Source organism: Protopterus annectens, chromosome 6.part0, assembly GCF_019279795.1.
Source record: "Protopterus annectens isolate FY-2018-M chromosome 6.part0, PAN1.0, whole genome shotgun sequence".
NCBI lineage: Eukaryota > Metazoa > Chordata > Ceratodontiformes > Protopteridae > Protopterus > Protopterus annectens.
Window position 1 is genome coordinate 1,699,972,663 of NC_056737.1, and position 18,930 is coordinate 1,699,991,592.

Sequence of the window (18,930 nt, forward strand, 5' to 3'; positions counted from 1 at the left end):
TGGTGGGTCTCAAAGACAGTTTGAGAATTAATCTGCTTTCTTTTACCAAAAAAGTTCATCACATAAGTACATCGCCTAGTTCTAATTTTTCTGAAGCCATTTTCTCAGAGTATGCAGATGTTTTCGATGATAGGTTGGGCAAACGTCCAGTAGCGTATGTTATGAAGTTAGACCCAGAGGTCACTCCAGTAGTCAGACCAGCAAGAAGAGTTCCGATAGCTGTGAAAGACAGTGTTAAGGCTCAGCTGTAAAAAATGGTGCAGCAAGGTGTAATTTGTCCAGTTACAGAACCAACTGAATGGGTATTGTCTATGGTAGCAGCTCACAAAAATGGTTCAGAGGAAATCAGAATATGTATTGACCCAAGAGATTTGAACAAAGCACTGAAAAGACCATATCATCCAATGTGCACAGTTGAAGAGGTTGCAGCTCTAATATGAAATGCCACTGTTTTTTCAGTCTTGGATGCAAAGAGTTCATTTGGTAAGTGATGCTTGATCACAAATCCTCATTACTAACCACTTTTGGTACTCTGTTTGGCAGATGTAGATTTGTAAAGATGTCATCTGGAATAAATTCTGCAAGAAGTTTTCCAGCATACAATGGAGCAAATTTTTTTGGGTTATCCTTGTGCTATAACAGTAGTTCATTTATTGGTTGGAGGCAATGGTGAAGCAGAGCATGACAGAAACCTAAAGAAAGTTCTAGACAGAGCACGTGAAGTAAACTTGAAGCTCAATCCTCTGAAGTGCAAATTCAGACTTCCAGACATTACATATGTAGGTCAATTATTTACCAGTAATCACTTAAGACCAGACCCAACCAAGCAAGCAGCAATTCTTGAGATGTCAGCACCAGACAATGTTCAGGCTCTACAACGTTTTTTTAAGCATGGTGAACTATCTATTTAGGCAAGTTTTACCAGACTTCAGTGAGTTGACAGCACCTTTAAGAGAGCTAACATGCAAAAATGTTGCATGGTCATGGTTAGAACAGCACCATAAGGCATTTGAGGACATCAAGCAGAAAGCTGCCACCCCACCTAAATTAAGATACTATGATGTGAACAAACCAGTTACTCTTTCCTGTGATGCTTCAAAATTTGGCCTAGGCACAGTTATACTTCAAGGGGGCAGACCAGTAGCCTATGCATCTAGATCACTTACCCAATCTGACATGCAGTATGCTCAAACAGAGAAAGAAATTTTGGCAGTAGTATTTGCATGTTCATGATTATTTTTATGGTCGAGCTATTCAGATTGAGACTGATCACCAACCTCTAGTTACTATTCTAAAGAAGCCTATGCATTCAGCTGCAGCAAGGTTACAAAGAATAATGCTCAAATTGCAAAACTACAACTTCAAAATGGTCTATACGAAAAGGTAAACTACTCTATCTGGCTGATACCTTATCCAGATTGCCCAGGAATACAACGGAGCAGCTTGAAGCAGAGAACTTTGACTTTGATGTGATGGCAGTCCATAATTTTTCTAACACTAGGCTTGAGTTGAGAAATCACACTAAGACTGATCCAATTTTGAAAAAGCTCAATCACTACCTTAATGTTGGATGGCCATCAAATCAATCTAGTGTACCACTTGAACTGCAAACCTATTTTGCCTACAGAGATAAAATGTTGATGGAAGATGGCATTATTTTCAAAGGTCCTAAAATTGCTGTTCCTGCTTACTTACAACAGGAGTACAATCAGATTTTGCATCATGGTCACCCAGGTTCCGCATCCAAGAGGCAAGGGACAGAATTAGTATTCTGGCCTTCATTACTGAACGTCACTGATAAAAGTACTATCTTTTTGTACAGTATGCAATAGTACTAGACCGCACTTGAAAAGAGAACTGCTTCAGCTACATCCAGTTCCTGCACTACCTTGGTCGACTGTAGCTACTGATATCTTTGAGTGGAATAATCTTGTTACTATTTATTTATTGACATTTGTTAACCGGGTTAGTCCAACTAGGATTTTGTCCAATTTTCAGTAGAGACCCGAGGAGAAAAGCTCCGGATAGTACAATAAATCATTACAGTAGTAAACAAATACAGCAAGCAATAGAAACAAAACACTAGCAACAAATAAACAATAGCACATGAAGATCTTAAAAGAAAGAAATAATTTTTTTTTTCCAGCACAATTCTATGTTACTGTACTAGTGAGGGGAGTGCAGAGTGTGAGTAGGATTAACTGAGAGTGATTCCAATGTGGGGGGAGGAGAGAACTATGTAGGGTCATAGCAGGGGCAGGTTCTGGAATCGAGTAAATGTGTCTTAAGTTTCTTTTTAAATATTGTGGTGTGAGAGATTGAGCATATGTCCAGGGGAAGTTTGTACTTAGGGGAAGTCCTACTAAGCTGAAATGTTATTTCTCAGTCCATGGCAGTCTGCACAAAGTTATTTCTGACAATGGTACTCAATTTACTAGCCAGTTGTTTAGGAGAATGGGACTTTCAACACATTACCATCAGTCCTAAGTATACTTGGTCGAATGGTCTGGTTGAGCGAGCTGTGAAGAGTGTGAAACAGCTACTTGAAAGGTCAAGAAGTGGCAATTCAGACATTTTCTTAAATCTGCTTAACCTTAGGAATGTACCTCGTGATGATTTTCTCGATCTCTAGCTCAACAACTTCTTTCCTTGCAAACAAGACCTATTCCTACCAATCTACTAAAGCCTAAAGCCAAGAATAATAAGATCATCAAGGCTCAATTATTTAAAAAACATTCAATGCAGAAGTCATCGTATGACAAGTCTAGCAAACTTCTTTCTCCATTAAGGGAAAGAGAAACAATCAGACTTCAAACAGAAAAAGGTTTTGACCGCATAGGGCAAGTTATTGGCAAATGTCCTGAACCGAGATCCTACCTTATAAACTCGAAAGGTACGCAGTACAGTTGAAACTGTAAACATCTGTTACCTGTACCAGAATCATCATCGCAACACTGTTATAGCGACTTAGACTCTAAATCTCAGAAAGAGCCAACTATTGTTTCCATCCCAGAGGGTATTCCTACCTCTGACTCCATCCCTGAAGATGTTCCAAGTAAATCACAGATCAAACATTTTTCAGAGACAGCTCCAATAGTTAAGCCCAATTCCCAATTTTAAATCACACGTTATGGACGAGTATCTAAGCCCAGTGTGAAATATGTAGCAACATGGACTTACTGTGTATATATGTATTATATCTTGTATTAATGCATGACTGATTATTGCCTATGATACCTGCATGTCAAAATATCCATAACACTGCATGTTTTGGTTTTCCAAGAGGGAGGATGTAGATCAGAGAGCATGTGCTATGTGCTGTATCTTTAAGTAGCACATTAAAGATGGCGACTGCATGTACAAATATCAAGCATGTGTCATTCCTAGTACTTAAGTTAAAGTCAGTAAACTTCTATCATGATGTGTTTGTATAAAATAAAGCTACAGAACCCACAAAGACTCTTCTAATGTGTCCAGAGCAGGAGAACGACAACAAGGATAGACATCTTTCAGATCTGGTGAGAATATAAGACTCTCCTAATCCTGGCACTTGACACAACAGTATGTGCCTGCAAGAGAATTTCCCAAGCTTGACAGTTAAAAAAAAATAGCCAAACTAAAGTTAGCTGAAAGGATATCCCTTCTGCAAAACAATCAAGCATGACATCCAACTTCAGATTATGCAGATTTCACCTTGGTTTAACATTTCATATAAACAACATTGTAAGAATGAAGAAAACCTCTAAACTCTTCCCACTCTGCAGTCTTGTATGGGGACAGAACCCTCTTTCTTCTAAATTTCCAGCATCAGAAGCAACTGCATAATCTGCACAGTGACTGATAACTTCATGTAGGGTAAAATAACACCAGGAGAAAAAGAGGACTCTTGCCAACACTGATGAATATGGACAGCTCAATTATACAAATATATGCAAAACAAGCCTACTGACATGTATTGGCACTTTACCAAACAATATATAAATAGTATACTACAGGCTGGCAGCTGGCAAAGGATTAAGACACTGTTAATGATTTGTTTTGTGTGGTCCAGTGGTCCAGGGTTCTATCTCCTCAGCCTCCATTACCTGTGTGACTCTAAGCAAGTCACTTAATAAGACAGCATGTCTGGGTTGAGTCTGAAAATGATCCATGGAGATCAGTGCTATAAAACCCAGTCACCAAATACAAATAAATAAATAAACATTCTAGAAGTGTACATTAAATTCAAAATGCTAACATTTCACAGCACGAGAAAAAAAATCTGATTTCACCATTTCCTAACCTGCATTGACAAAGGGGATCCCATCATAGGGTACATATTGTGATTTCCACATTAACCTTGTGGCTGGTTTGGCTGGGCTTGGAGACTGGCGAGTTCCCCACACACTCTGAGTCTGTTGTTTGTGCATTGTCAGAACGCATGTCAGTTCTGCTTCACTTGAACAATAGCCACGGTAAGAGTCTCCAATTTTCTGTTGAAACAATAAATTAATAAATTGTGAGTGGAAGCACTTTAAGAGTACAGTTTGCTACATTTAAAATATGACTAGCCTGCAAAAATCACATCACAGGCACAGATGTAGTCTCAGAATGCTAATCTGTAACTAAGTAAATTCTCACCTCCAATTCAGAATCCACTGGTACTGGCACATCAAATAGAAGGAATGCTAAAATTCTTGTTACAGCCAATAGCAATTTTAAACTCAGAAGAATTAACCTAATACAATCTTAAATGCATCTTCTCAATAGGTTTGTATTCATTGTTTATTAATTAAGTAATTAACATTTATTTACAGGGGAAGTCCAACTGGTCAGAAAAAGCTCTTTTCATCAGAGACATGGGGAGAGAGAATCTCCAGAGAGACTACAAATATAACATGAATCAATAATGAATAACATTAAATGTATAGATATAATGGTTATACAAGTAAAATACTAAACAGAATCAGGACACTGAATGTTTACAAATAATAAAAAACAATCATTCCAGAATTATAGTAACAGACAGAATGTCAATAATTGTTCAGGTGGAGAGAGATTGAAAAATTAAAGTTGAATTTATTAGGTTGCATTACATGTACTAAGGGAGGTTTGAGTATATAGTGCAGCATTAGTACAGCATAGAGGAAATGGAAGATTTAGAAGTGATTACATGTAGTACTTGCATGAAAACGTGGTAGTGGAAGAGGTAATATTACATTTATATTACTTCCAGCTAGTATTAGAAAATGAAATGAGGAGAAGCAGTGTGTCTAAGAGAGAATAAACATTACGGGTGGAAATTATTGGAAGATAAGTGACAAGGTAAGGAAAAGGTTTTTAGGCTAAGCTAAAGATAGTAAACAGTGAGGGACAAAAGCTGTTAAATTAGTGAGTAAAAGCAGCCTTGTACAGTAATACTGGAGATGGGTTAGGGGTTTTTACTATACTTGCAAGCAGTTTAGTAAAAATGTAGTTAAAACATTTATGCCAGTTTAGTTAATAGGTGTTAGTCATGAAGAAATAGGATCAGGTGGGGAAAGAATGTAAGGGTTGCCTTGTTTGTCATTATTTGGGTAGAAATTTGGATTTCTTTATTAAATGGAGTACATTTTAGGACATTGGTAGCTGTAACTCTTACCAAGGAAACAGTATACGGCCTTACATGCCCTTATAATAAGTATTCCACAGCTCAGATATCTAGACAGGTTAGGAAGCATATACAGGAACATGTTGAGAATATAAACGGTTTACCTAATAGTCTGCTAGATGTTAATTTTTTTGACAAATATGATGCAGATACTAGGTTAAGTATTTTTATTACATATATTTTTTATGACTGACCGTTATTTGAATGTGTCAGAGTTGCTCTTACACAAGGAAACTTGGGTCATATATTCTTATAATACATTGCTGCCCTAGAGTTTAAAAGATGAGTTACTGATGAAATATTTATTATAATTGATGGTCATTTCAACTAATGTTATCAGTTTATTAAATATTTCCTAATAATTTAAACTGACTTCTGATTGGAAAACTTGCAGTCATTTGCTAGACTAGGGTTAACTTGTAAAGTATTTTAATCAAATTGATGTGATGTTTCAGAACCTTTGAGGGCAAATATCTGAAGTGTTAGTTCTGTTTAATAAATAATATAATAACATTACTTTTTAAGCCCTGGTTTGCCAAGTCATATACAGTGGATATAAAAAGTTTACACACCCATTTTAAAATGCCAGGTTTTTGTGATATAAAAAATGAGACCACGATAAATCATTTCAAAACTTTTCCCACCTTTAATGTGACCTATAACCTATAAGATTCAATTGAAAAACAAACAAATCTGTTAGGGGGAAAATAAAAAAAAAATGCATACACTAAGCTGGTTGCATAAGTGTGCACACCCTTAAACTAATACAGCATTCAGTCTTCTTGGGTAAACACCTGCCATCAATTAAAAAAAAACTCTGATTAAGCCCAAATAAAGTTCCAGCAGTCCTAGAAGGATTTTCCTGACATTTATACAATTGCCTGCTACGGCAAAAGCCATGGTTCGCAGAGGGCTTACAAAGCATCAAATGGATCTCATTGTTGAAAGGTATCAGTCAGGAGAAAGGTACAAAAAAATTTCCACAGCATTGGATATACCATGGAACACAGTGAAGACAGTCATCAAAAAAGAGAAAATATGGGACAACAGTGACGTTGCAAAGAACTGGATTTCCTTCCAAAATTGATGAAAAGACAAGACAAAAACTGGTCAAGGAGGCTGCCAAGAGATCAACAGCAACGCTGCAAGAATTTCTGGAAAGTACTGGTTGTGTATTACATGTGACAACAATCTCCCATATTCTCCATATGTCTGGGCTATGGGGTAGGGATGCAAGACGGATGCCTTTTCTTACACAGAAAAACATCCAGGCCCAGCTAAAATTTGTAAAACAATACATGAAGTTTCCCAAAAGCACGTGGGAAAATGTGTTTTGGTCTGATGAGACCAAGGTTGAATTTTTTGGCCACAATTCCAAAAGGTATGTTTGGTGCAAAAACAACACCTTGCATTACCAAAAGAACACCATCCACATGGTGAAGATTGGTGGTGGCAGTACCATGCTTCGGGGTTGCTTTTCTTCAGCTGAAACTGGGGCTTTAGTCAAGGTGGAGGGAATTATGAACAGTTCCAATTACCAGTCACTTTTGGCCCAAAACCTTCAGCCGTCTGCTAGAATGCTGAAGATGAAGAGGAATTTCAACTTTCAACACAACAATGATCCCAAGCATACATCCAAATCAACAAAAGAATGGCTTCGCCAGAACAAAATTAAAGTTTTGGAATGGCCCAGCCAGAGCCCAGACTTAAATCCAATAGAAAATCTGTGGGGTGACCTGAGGAGGGCTGTGCACAAGAGATACCCTTGCAATCCGACAGATCTGGTGCACTTTTACAAGGAAGAGTGGGCAAATATTGCCAAGTCAAGATGTGCCATGCTGATAGACTCCTACCCAAGAAGACTGAATGTTGTAATTAAATAAAAAGGTGCTTCAACAAAGTATTAGTTTGAAGGTGAGCACACTTATGCAATCAGCTTATTGTACATTTTTTATTTTTTATATTTTTCCCCCAACAGATTTGTTGTTTTTTCAATTGAATTGTACAGGTTATAGGTCACATTAAAGGTAGGAAAATTTTTGAATTGATTTATTGTGGTCTCATTTTTTTATATCACAAAAACTTAGAATTTTAACAGGGGTGTGTAAATGTTTTATATCCACTGTATATGAAATAGTTGGTGAAATCTGAATTTGGCAACTTTTGAAAGATGGAATCATGAACAAAAGAAATGATATTTAAGGTGTGAGAGGTTACCCAGGAGTTGACAAGAGCAAAGCCAAAAATCCAATAGGCATATCTTAAAGTCAGTTTTGAAAGTGAGAAGGGTATAAATTAAAGTCAGTGACAGTGGGACTTAATCCCATCATTTAGTGCAGCAAGTTGAATACAGGGTATCTCTTGCTGAGTTACAGCACCTGTGAATGTTTAGAAGAGCTTTGCTTTGTGAACACAATTGTTTTCATTGCACATAATGCTGAATGATTCTTCTCAGGACTGACCATTTTTGTAGATTGTGCACTATATAGTGGCACACAATCAGCAGACATTAGGGGACTACCAAGATGGCTGCACATTGAGTAACAGCTTAATTTCAGCTCACCCAGTGTGAAACCAGAAACTCAGAAGACCAAGCCAGTAAACTTGTCTTTTTGGGTAAATATCAGTTACTGGCTAGTAAGTGCACTGCCTGGATACCAACAAAGAAGAAATCTAAAGAAAATGAAAGAAAATCAATAAAAGGTGAGGGGAAAAACACAGACAGGGAAGAAATCTGCAGCTGTTTAGCAAAAAGCAGTGCAAGCTCCAGCTTTGGTGCAAGAGACGACTTCCAGTAATGTACAGGAAAAATAAGTTAAATGTACTCAGAGTTGATTAAAACAAATGAAACTCTAATGAAGAATATCAACTCAAATAACAAAAGATTGGAAAATGGAAGAAGCTTTAAACATTTATTCAGAAGTGTCGAAATGAAGAAAAGGCTGGCTGAGTATGTGACTACTCAAGAAGAGATGTTTCAAAACATAACAGAATTAGAGGACAGAGCAAAAGCAATGTCTTTTGGCTTTTCCCAGTTAGGGGTTGCCACAGCGGATCACCAGTCCGCAGATTGATTGGGAATGTATTTTTACAGTGCCGAGTTGCCAGCCTGATGCCCAACTTCCATGAAAGGCACACCCACACACATATGTACCTATCTGCATGTCTTTAAAGCTCACTCAGCCACAGGGAGGACATGCAGACTCCGTAGAGAAAGAACTCCAGCCAAGAATAGAACTGAAGAACCTCTTGCTGTGAGGCGACAATGCTAACTGCTGCACCACCGCAGCCTCCAAATTAGAGGACAGAGCACTTACAGAAAATCTGACATTTTCTACTGTACCAGAGAAGCTGAAAGGAACAGACTACATTAATTTTATGAAAGCATAAATAAGCAACGGGACTGGTATTCCACAGCAGCTGTTCTTAATTGAAAGGGCACATCAAGTGCATGCTCCAAACCAGGCCACGAGAAAGCAACCTAGACTTTTAATAGTAAAGATGCGATTGTACCAGCAGAAGGAGTTGATTCTGACAAAACTGTGGTAGAAGGACAAAGTATTAAAAGTGGGAGACAGTATAGTGTGTGTGGAAAATGATTACTCACTGTACACTAGACAGAACAGAAGTAAATTTATTCCACTAATGAGAATATGTCCAGTAGCAGTCATGCGATTCAAACTGCTGTACCCAGCTATCTTCAGAATACTCTTTCCTGGAGGGACAAAATCATTTTTTGATGAAGAACATGCTAAGGAGGAAATACAAATGTTTGTTCAACAAAAAGTGAGCTGTGAAACAGAAGGAGATTCTGCTTCTTGTTCTTCTGGTAATAAAAGATCACAGTGAAACTCTGCCAGTGAAACCTTTTCCAATGTTTCAACGGAAAATGCCCAAAAGAAAAATAAAGCACAACAGTTGAGTAGAAAAACTGAGAGTGCATTGGAAATGAAGCAAAGAATGGATTTGGGAGATGGAGATAAACAGGAATAAAACCAGCAAATCGGAAACTGACAAATAAATGTGTGAATACAAAGCATTAACTACATTTGTGAAATATGACAAAAAAAAACTTGGAAATATTGGAATATTTTGACTTTGTTAAACTTGTAGGGTACTCTAAAACATATGCCCTACTTCATTGTCATTAATGTCTGGAAGAACGCTTAGGACAGGGGAAGAGGAGGGAGAGGGTTAACTGTAAGTAAAACAAAATTTTGTTCTTAATGGTAGTATTTTTATAATGCATGATATAATCTGCATGCATAAAACATATGCCCTACTTCATTGTCATTAATGTCTGGAAGAACGCTTAGGACAGGGGAAGAGGAGGGAGAGGGTTAACTGTAAGTAAAACAAAATTTTGTTCTTAATGGTAGTATTTTTATAATGCATGATATAATCTGCATGCAGCGAAGTAACGTTTTCTCAGTTATTTTCAGGTGTAATGGGGATACTAAAGTAAACAGGTTCCCCTGTTGTTTACCTTAGTCTCTCTTTCTCCTTGTTCACTTTTAAGAAAAGTAGTTATTGTAATGTAAAAAAAGAAGACAAGTCTGGTCAGAAGAACATAATACAAGAAAAACTGATATACTTTTTCTCATTCTTGCAGAGGGGAATGAAAGGATTAAGGGCCCTTGGCTTGATCTAGTAACACGTTTTAAGACAAACTAAATAAATAAAACAGAACTTTGAATATAATAAAGCTTTCCTGCAGCAAATAAATAAATGTTTGTAGAAACAACTCTGTATCTGGTCTCCATGGAGACAATATGATAAAGAACAATAAAAACAGAATACTTCTTTCTTTCAAAGTCTTCCTTTCAATGGCTGGGAGATAACGTTTTCTGAAAGCATTCAAGTGTTTTCCTAATCTTTCTTTCTTTCAATGGCTGGGAGATGATGTTTTCTGAAAGCATTCAAGTGTTTTCCTAATCTGGGAAAGCAATAAATAACTGCGACAAGGAAAAGAGCAGTACTTATATTAATTCTAAGATGAGCTCCAATAGTGATAGAAGAGGATAAAAAAGATAATAAAGGTAGATTTATAGCACTAAAACGCTACAGGCAAGGGAGGGGGATTACACTGGCATGTATTTACATTCCACCAAAAACTGCTATAATGGAGCTTAAGAAAATTCTGGAAGAAATGATCACCTTTCAGTAGGGAACATCACTTATAGGTGGGAACTGGAATTTTATTTGAAGCAGTAAAGATATGTCTGGAGGGGTCCAGAACGGAAAATATAACAAAGGAAGACAGATTTTAGAAGACATTTATGAAAATATTTGGCATGTAAGATGTGAATTCAGTACTAGGAGTTAGGAATGAATTTACATAGTATTCCCAAAAATACAAAAAAAAAACAGGCTAGGCTAGAGAGAACTTACATTATACAGGAACATGTGCATTTAATTGAAAGATTTGCTATGCATCCAATAACTATTTCAGATCATGTGCCAATAATAACTAAAATAAAAATGCTGGGAAATTAAATAAAAATGAGACAGTGGCGCTTTCCCACCTGTTGAAAAGAGAGGAATTTAAGGAGTGGGTAATGGAAATTATTCAAGAGTTATTAGAGAAGACAGAAATTTCTTCTGAAAATATAGCTAGAGTGTAGGATAAAATTAACATTGAGTTTAAAAATAGGGTGGAAATAAGAGAGATATGGTTAGGAAGTATCAAGAATTATTTAGAGGGACTGACAAATGTTAAAAAGTACAGTTGTGTACACTTACCATAAATGTAGATGCTCGAGTGTATTCAAAGTTGCAGTCATCACACTTGGATAATCTGCCTGCAAGTAGCTGTCAGTTGGCCCGAATACCAGAGTTTTGGGATTTCTGTGTCAGATGCTGTCGCCTCATCCATGACGTCAGGGGTATAAAACATGCAGCCAACGCCATTACATCAGTTTTTCTTGCCCCAGATGTCAGGAGCCCCAAAATAGGAAGCAATCAAATGGTGAGGAACACCTCCAGTAAAAAGTAAATACCATTTCCATAAGATATGGCCAAAAAAGAGAATAGGTAGAAAGTATAGAAAGACAGGGGGCTGGAGGGAGGATAATCAGGACTGCAACAGTGAATACACTTGAACATCTACATTTATGGCAAGTGTACACAACTGTACTATGTTCTTCGTGTTTCACTGTTGCAGTCATCACACAGGGGTTGATTCCCAAAGCTGAGGAAGGGTGGAAGCAGTCAAGAAGTAGTAAGGCTGGCTAGCAGCCCTGTAAGTCTGCTGTGGCAAGTCTAGCTCTGGATTTAGAAAGGACAGGTAAGTGGTAATGCTTGGTCAAGGTGTGTACAGAACTCAAGGTTGCAGCTTCCAGGATGTCCCTGGTAGGGACTCCCATGAGAAAAGCTGTAGAGGTTGAGGAAGCCATAGTGGAATGAGGCATGATCCCCTGTGGGGTAGGTTATCCATGGTGTTTGTAGCAGAAATGGATGCAGTGTGCTATCCATTTAGAAATAGTTTGTTTCGAAATGGCCTTGCCTTCTGCCCCTGTAACAAAGATGACTAGCAGCTGGTCATATTTTCTGAAAGGTTTAGTCTGTCAAGGTAGAACCTGAGCTGTCTGTGCACATCCAAGGAGTGCAGGATCCTTTCCCCTTTATTCTGAGGATTAGGAAAAAAGGTTGGCAAATGGATGGATTGGTTTAAAGACACACTGGATACAATCTTGGACATAAAAGATGGGTTAGTCGTGAGGGAAACCCTGTCCGCATGGAAGATAATGAATGGTTCCACAGCCATAAGGGCCTGTAACTCAGACACTGTTCTTGCTGAAGTTATGGCTAGCAGTAAGGCTGTTTTCCCAGAGAGGAATTTTAACTCTGCTGTAGTAGACTCAAAAGGGGGAAGGATGGGCTTCTCTAGTACAAAGTTAAGGTCCCAGGGGCAGGAGTGGGAGCTCTCCTTGGGGGGGTCTTCTTGTTAGCTCCTCTCAGGAATGGTTTGAACAGAGGGTGAGAGAAGAGGGGTGGCTCAGTAATTGTAATGAGCTGAGATGGCAGAGACATGAATCGTAACCGATGAGAAGGATAGGTCTTTGTGGAGCAGCTCTGCTTGGTAATCTAGGATTTGAGGCAAGGAGGGCACGCCTGAGTCCTTCCCTTGAGACTGACTCCAAGAACAGTTTCTATTCCACTGAAGAGGATTTCCTAGTACTGGGCCTCCTGGCCTCAAGGATAACATCCAGCACCTGTTGCTGAGGGTTGCTGGTGATATATTCAGGGAATAAACAGGCTGCCATGTTCTGGGTTTGAAGCTGAGGATGCAAAATCTGTCCCTCCTGCTGGGACAGCAGAGAGGGGGTCTGATGTAGGTGGCAGGGTGGCACTGCTGTCAGACTATGTAGGAGTGGGTACCAGTGCTGGCGTGGCCAGTCTGGTGCAATGAGGATTGCCCTTGGCCTGTCCTGTTGGATCTTGAGGAGTACTTTTGGAAGGAGGGGCAGAGGGGGAAATGCATAGATTGAGAGGTTTTCCCAAGTGAAGGATAGGGCATCCACTTTCCAAGCTTGGCTGTGGGGAATTCTGGTGCAAAATTTGTTTAGTTGATGGTTTTGGGGGGACGCAAAGAGGTCCACTTCTGGTGTCCCCCACCTGTGTATTAGAAGTTTGAATGAGTTTGGTTCCAGTTTCCACTGATTAAGTCGTCTGCCAGTGAATTTTGTTTGCCTGGCAGGAACTGAGCTTGCAGGTGCACTTGGTTGCTTAAGGCTGTATTCCATAGAGCCATGGCTAACCTGCAGAGTGGGTAGGAGTGACTTCCCCCTGCTTGTTTATGTACCACATAACTGTGGTGTTGTCTGTCTTTATCACCGGCAGGATAAGGTATTTGAAGGCTGTCAGTGCATTCTGTACAGCTAACATTTCTTTTTGACTGATATGCAGGTGAATTTGTCCTGGGCTCCATTCGGCTTGAATGCATTTGCCTAACATGTGAGCCCCCCATGCATAGTCTGATGTGTCTGTTGTCAGAGTTTGGATGGCGAGGGGTTGCGAGAAAGGGAGTCCCTTGTTGTGGTTGCAAGCCTCTGCCCACCAAAGGAACTCTGTCCTTAGGCAAGGAATGATAGGAATCACTGTTTCCATGTCCTGGGAATGTTGACACCAGAGACTTTTTAAGTACCATTGAAGTTTCCTCATATGCAGTCTTGCATATGGAATCAGTAGACTACATGGGGCCAACATATGTGAGAGATGCAACCATATAGCCAAACTGGAGGCTAAGCTCACTCAACTCAGTACTGGCGTAACCAGTCAGGAGGAGAAGGTAACCACACACACTACGATTCCAGTCTCACATAGACCTACCACAACAGCAAACCAAACACAAATACACAAAAACATACTCGGAGGCTCTAAATAAAAATCTGCCTAAGCAGCAGAGACCTCCAAAGCAGACATCCAAGCAACCGTTACCCCAAAACAAAACACGTGCAACACATAGTTCACAAAGCCAGTGTGCCGAACAGTCACAGCCCTTAAGGCTAAACAACACACCTGATACACTTGTAATAGGTGATTCTATCGTCAGGCACACTGACGTCCCGCTCACCAGGCTGAACAAGGAGAAGGTCACAGTGAGCTGCCTGTCGGGCGCTAGGATCCGCCACATAACACAAGCACTCAGGTCACTCCACGGCAAGTACAAATATGACTCAGTCATTGTCCATGCTGGTGTGAATGACGTGAGACGTACCTCCCTGGACTACATGAAAAGAGACATAGAGGAGCTCTCTGAGCATGTAGCCCAGGCCGGTATGACCCTGACCTTGAGTAGCATCCTACCCTCACCAAGAATGATGCCACAATATGAAGACAAGATGATCAATTTCAACAATTGGCTTAAGTATTGGTGTCATTCAAAGGGAATCCAATGCCTGTCAGCCTGGGATGATATGCTCAACAAGCCACGTTGCTTCGCTAGGGACGGCTTGCACCTGTCACCCCTTGGCATTCGGATATTGGCAAAGGCCCTTGCCACCCCCATAGTGCCTTTTTTAGGCAAAGCTCAAAACACAAACCCACCTCCATAGGTATCACAAGGGAAAAGAAACTAAGGGTAATGCTACTCAACGCCAGAAGTCTAAACCTCAAAATGCACGCACTCGAAACTCTCCTCAGCATGGAGAACATCGATATCTGTGCAGTAAAAGAAACCTGGTTCAAGGCTCCTGAGAGCACCCCAGCACTACCAGGTTATACCTCATACCATACTTTTCGGCCCCAAAACTCGGACCGAACCACAAAAGGAGGGGGAGTATCAATATTCGTCAAAGATACCCACACCTCCAGGTTGGTGGCAAAGCACGAAGCATCAGAGACTATCCATGTGCAACTAACAGTAGGTAAACCTTCCAGTTTATAGCCTGCTACAGACCACCCTCCCAAACCCAGGAACCCCACTCGGCCTTTCTGAGAACACTGGAAAATGTGAAGGTCTCTCCAAACACCATTATATTGGGCGACTTCAGCTACCCAAACATAGACTGGGAGCATTACTCTAGCTCCAACACCCTTGCCCAAAGCTTCCTAGAATTTATAAACTCAAATGCTATGGAACAACTTGTTACCACTCCCACAAGAGGGGAAAACATACTGGACCTGATCATCACCAACATGGGGACTCTATGCTCCAGACCAGAAGTGTATCCCTCACTGGTAAGATCAGACCATATACTAATCTCACTGGATATTCACATCCCGACTTCTGGCGTTGAGTAGCATTACTCTTAGTTTCTTATCCCTTGTGATACCTATGGAGGTGGGTTTGTCTTTTGAGCCTTGCCTAAAAAAGGCACTATGGGGGTAGCAAGAGCCTTTGCCAATATCCAAAAGCACAGGGGTGACAGGTGCAAGCCGTCCCTAGCGAAGCATCGTGGCTTGTCGAGCATATCATCCCAAGCTGACAGGCATTGGATCCCCTTTGAATGACACCAGTACTTAAGCCAATTGTTGAAATTGATCATCTTGTCTTCATATTGTGGCATCATTCTTGGTGAGGGTAAGATGCTACTCAAGGTCAGGGTCATACCGGCCTGGGCTACATGCTCAGAGAGCTCCTTTATGTCTCTTTCCATGTAGTCCAGGGAGGTACGTCTCAGGTCATTCACACCAGCATGGACAATGACTGAGTCATATTTGTACTTGCCTTGGAGTGACCTGAGTGTTTGTGTTATGTGGCGGATCCTAGCGCCCGACAGGCTGCTCACCGTGACCCTCTCCTTGTTCAGCCTGGTGAGCGGGACGTCAGTGTGCCTGATGATAGAGTCACCTATTACAAGTGTATCAGGTGTGTTGTTTAGTCTTAAGGGCTGTGACTGTTCGGCACACTGGCTTTGTGAGATATGTGTTGCACGTGTTTTGTTTTGGGATAGCGGTTGCTTGGGTGTCTGCTTTGGAGGTCTCTGCTGCTTAGGCAGATCTTTATTTAGAGCCTCCGAGTATGTTTTGTGTGATTATGTGTTTGGTTTGCTGTCGTGGTAGGTCTATGTGAGACTGGAATCGTAGTGAGTGTGGTTTCCTTCTCCTCCTGACTGGTTATGCCAGTACTGAGGTGAGAGAGCTTAGCCTCCAGTTTGGCTATATGGTTGCATCTCTCACATGTGTTGGAATTTGTTGGGAGGAGGAGAGGGTTGTCTGTGTACATGAGGCAGTTGTAACATTGCCTCAAGATTCCCAGATTCACCAGCTGGACCGGAGAGGAGATTGACAACTGACCTTTGGACATGCTAGAATAATATTGGGAATTCCTTAATAATTGAAAACAAGGGCCAGTGGGGAGTGAGGGTGTAGTGCTTTTAATTTTTAGTGCTGATTTATATAATTGCTTTAGCGAGCAAGTGCCAGGTAACTTAAGTGCAATGTGTTACAGGTATCAAATGCAAAAACGACTAACAGTAACTTTCTTTCAAGTGAAACAAGGAAATAAGTACAGTAAGCAATGCAGATATCACTAGTGATCCACAGAAGTGCTGAGAAACTGCGTATTAGGTGGAATTAGCGTTCCAGGGAAATAACAAGCAAACAAACAACAAGCATATAAACAAAGCTAGATTCAGCAGGCCTGGATCTAGTCTATGCTACAGCAAACAAGGTGTACCAATTTCAGTAAGATACAGTTCAAATATTAAGGCACTATAAACCTTTAACCAGAAATTCCCAGCTCAGAAGGGCAGAGTCCAGCCTCTTCTCCCACAAGATTGCAGACCACGAACCTTCTTAATGTAAACTAACTGGCCTGAAGCCCAAGTGCTTAAACCAGAACTAATACACTTTAAGAATAACAGACACTGGGCTCTCAATCAGCAGTTCCCAACTTAGAAGGATGAAAGCTACCTGTCCTGCCACCACAGTGCATGCCACAAACCTTCCTAATGTAAAACAACTGGTCTGAAGCCCAACTGCTTAATCCAAAAGACTTAGAATGATAGCTACACTTTAATCAAGTTACTACCAAGCAGTAATAAATACAATTGAATACTTTAGAGAATGCCTGGATTAGTGCTCAAGTTACACAAACAAAGCTAGATCCAGCAGGCCTGAATCCAGTCTATGCCACAGCAAACAAGGTGCACCAACTTCAGTAAGAAGCAGTTCAGATATGCATGCACTATAAGCCTTTAAACAGAAATTCCCAGTTCAGAAGGGCAGAGTCCAGCCTCTCCTCCCACAAGAGTGCAGACCACGAACCCTCTTAACGTAAAATAACTGGCCTGAAAGCCCAAGTGCTTAAACCAGAATTAATACACTTTTAGAATAACAGACACTGAGCCCTCAATCAGCAGTTCCCAACCTAGAAGGATGTAAGCTACCTGTTCTGCCACTACAGTGCAGACCACAAACCCTCTCAGTGCAAAACAACTGGTCCGAAGCCCAAGTGTTTAAACCAAAAGGCTTAGAATGAGTTACACCAAGCAGTAATAAATACAATTGAGTACTTTTAAGATGATGCAAAAGTAAAATAAAGTAGGTAGAAACACAAGTACAGTAAAAGCAGATGAAATTTTTTTTTTTTTTTTTTCTGAACAAGTGCTGAGATCAAAGAAACAGATTTGAGTGCTGAAACTAGAAAACTGGCTAGTTATAAGAAAAAAAAACTAAGCTAGAAGGCTTCCCTCCAACACAGAAGGGCTTGGGGACTCAGAAGCCTACAAATAGTCTATACCACTTAACAGGAAAGGCAGGAAACAAGCTTAATTTTTTTTTTCTGTTTCCCAGATGCTCTCTTTGTACACAGGAGGAGTGCCTGAAATCAGAATATGATCTCACTGCACTCAGTTGAGTGAGCAAATGAGATGGGCCCAGAAGGAGTATCCAAATACAAATTTACAAGAGGGGCGGGCAGTTTCAAGGCCACTAAGATTAACACCAAAACAAAAACAGGGAGAGTGGGTGGGACTAACTGAAGAGCAATCAGTTAATATTCCTGCAACACACAGTTAAAATCAATTTAAATACTGTATTTTTTTGAAAAAAAAGTGCAGATAAAGGTACTTAAATTCTCTTATACGTCCAGTTGAATACAGCAAGTTCTTAGCCGGCCAAAGCTGAGGTTTTTAAGCAGAAAATATTTCACACTGTACCACTTAAATAGGCAAGGACAGGAAATCAAAGAATGTGGCTACCCCCACACCTGTAATTACTAGCAAATAACAAAATTCAGCAAACACTGACTAACTTCCAGTTCAGTTAATATTCCTGCAACACACAGTTAAAATCAATTTAAATACTGTATTTTTTAAAAAAAAGTGCAGATAAAGGTACTTAAATTCTCTTATACGTCCAGTTGAATACAGCAAGTTCTTAGCCGGCCAAAGCTGAGGTTTTTAAGTAGTCGGTTTGATACGAACATCGGAAGGTCAGAATACACCCTCAGAAGCTGGTGCCTGCACAGCGGCTCCAGACCCATCCAAGGTAGAGACATCCGCAGATTCCACAGTCGAAGAAGCATCTCACGACATACCGGACTCCAAATGGGTCTCAGTAGAGGCCTGCGAATCTGTAGAAGCTGGTAAAAGGGGCTGCGAAAGTGCCTCACTGAGTACTGGCGGACTGGCGACTAGCTTAACGGAAGCGTCATCAGCAGTTTTGGATCTATGCAGTCTGTCTCTATCTTTGTGTTCTTTTGGAAGATCGGTAGTCGGATGGCTTACTGAAGCCATTTCGGAATACGGAGAATGAGAGCGAAAGAATTTAGAGACAAAAATAGCACAACAATGAATAGTTCAGGCGTTGAACAAGGCACAAAACCGACAGTGAGGGATGTCGTGGTCTGGGCC

The 18,930-nt window shown here is 40.3% G+C and overlaps 1 protein-coding gene across 2 annotated transcripts in view; it reads right to left on the minus strand.

The window, feature by feature from the left end:
* Positions 1–18,930, minus strand: part of CARF (calcium responsive transcription factor) — a 2,518,000-nt gene that overhangs the window by 1,314,521 nt on the left and 1,184,549 nt on the right. For both annotated transcript variants that reach the window (XM_044075092.1, XM_044075091.1), the window contains exon 8: positions 4,283–4,472. In XM_044075092.1, the coding sequence (XP_043931027.1) occupies positions 4,283–4,472 (190 nt within the window). The remainder of the gene's footprint in view (positions 1–4,282; positions 4,473–18,930) is intronic.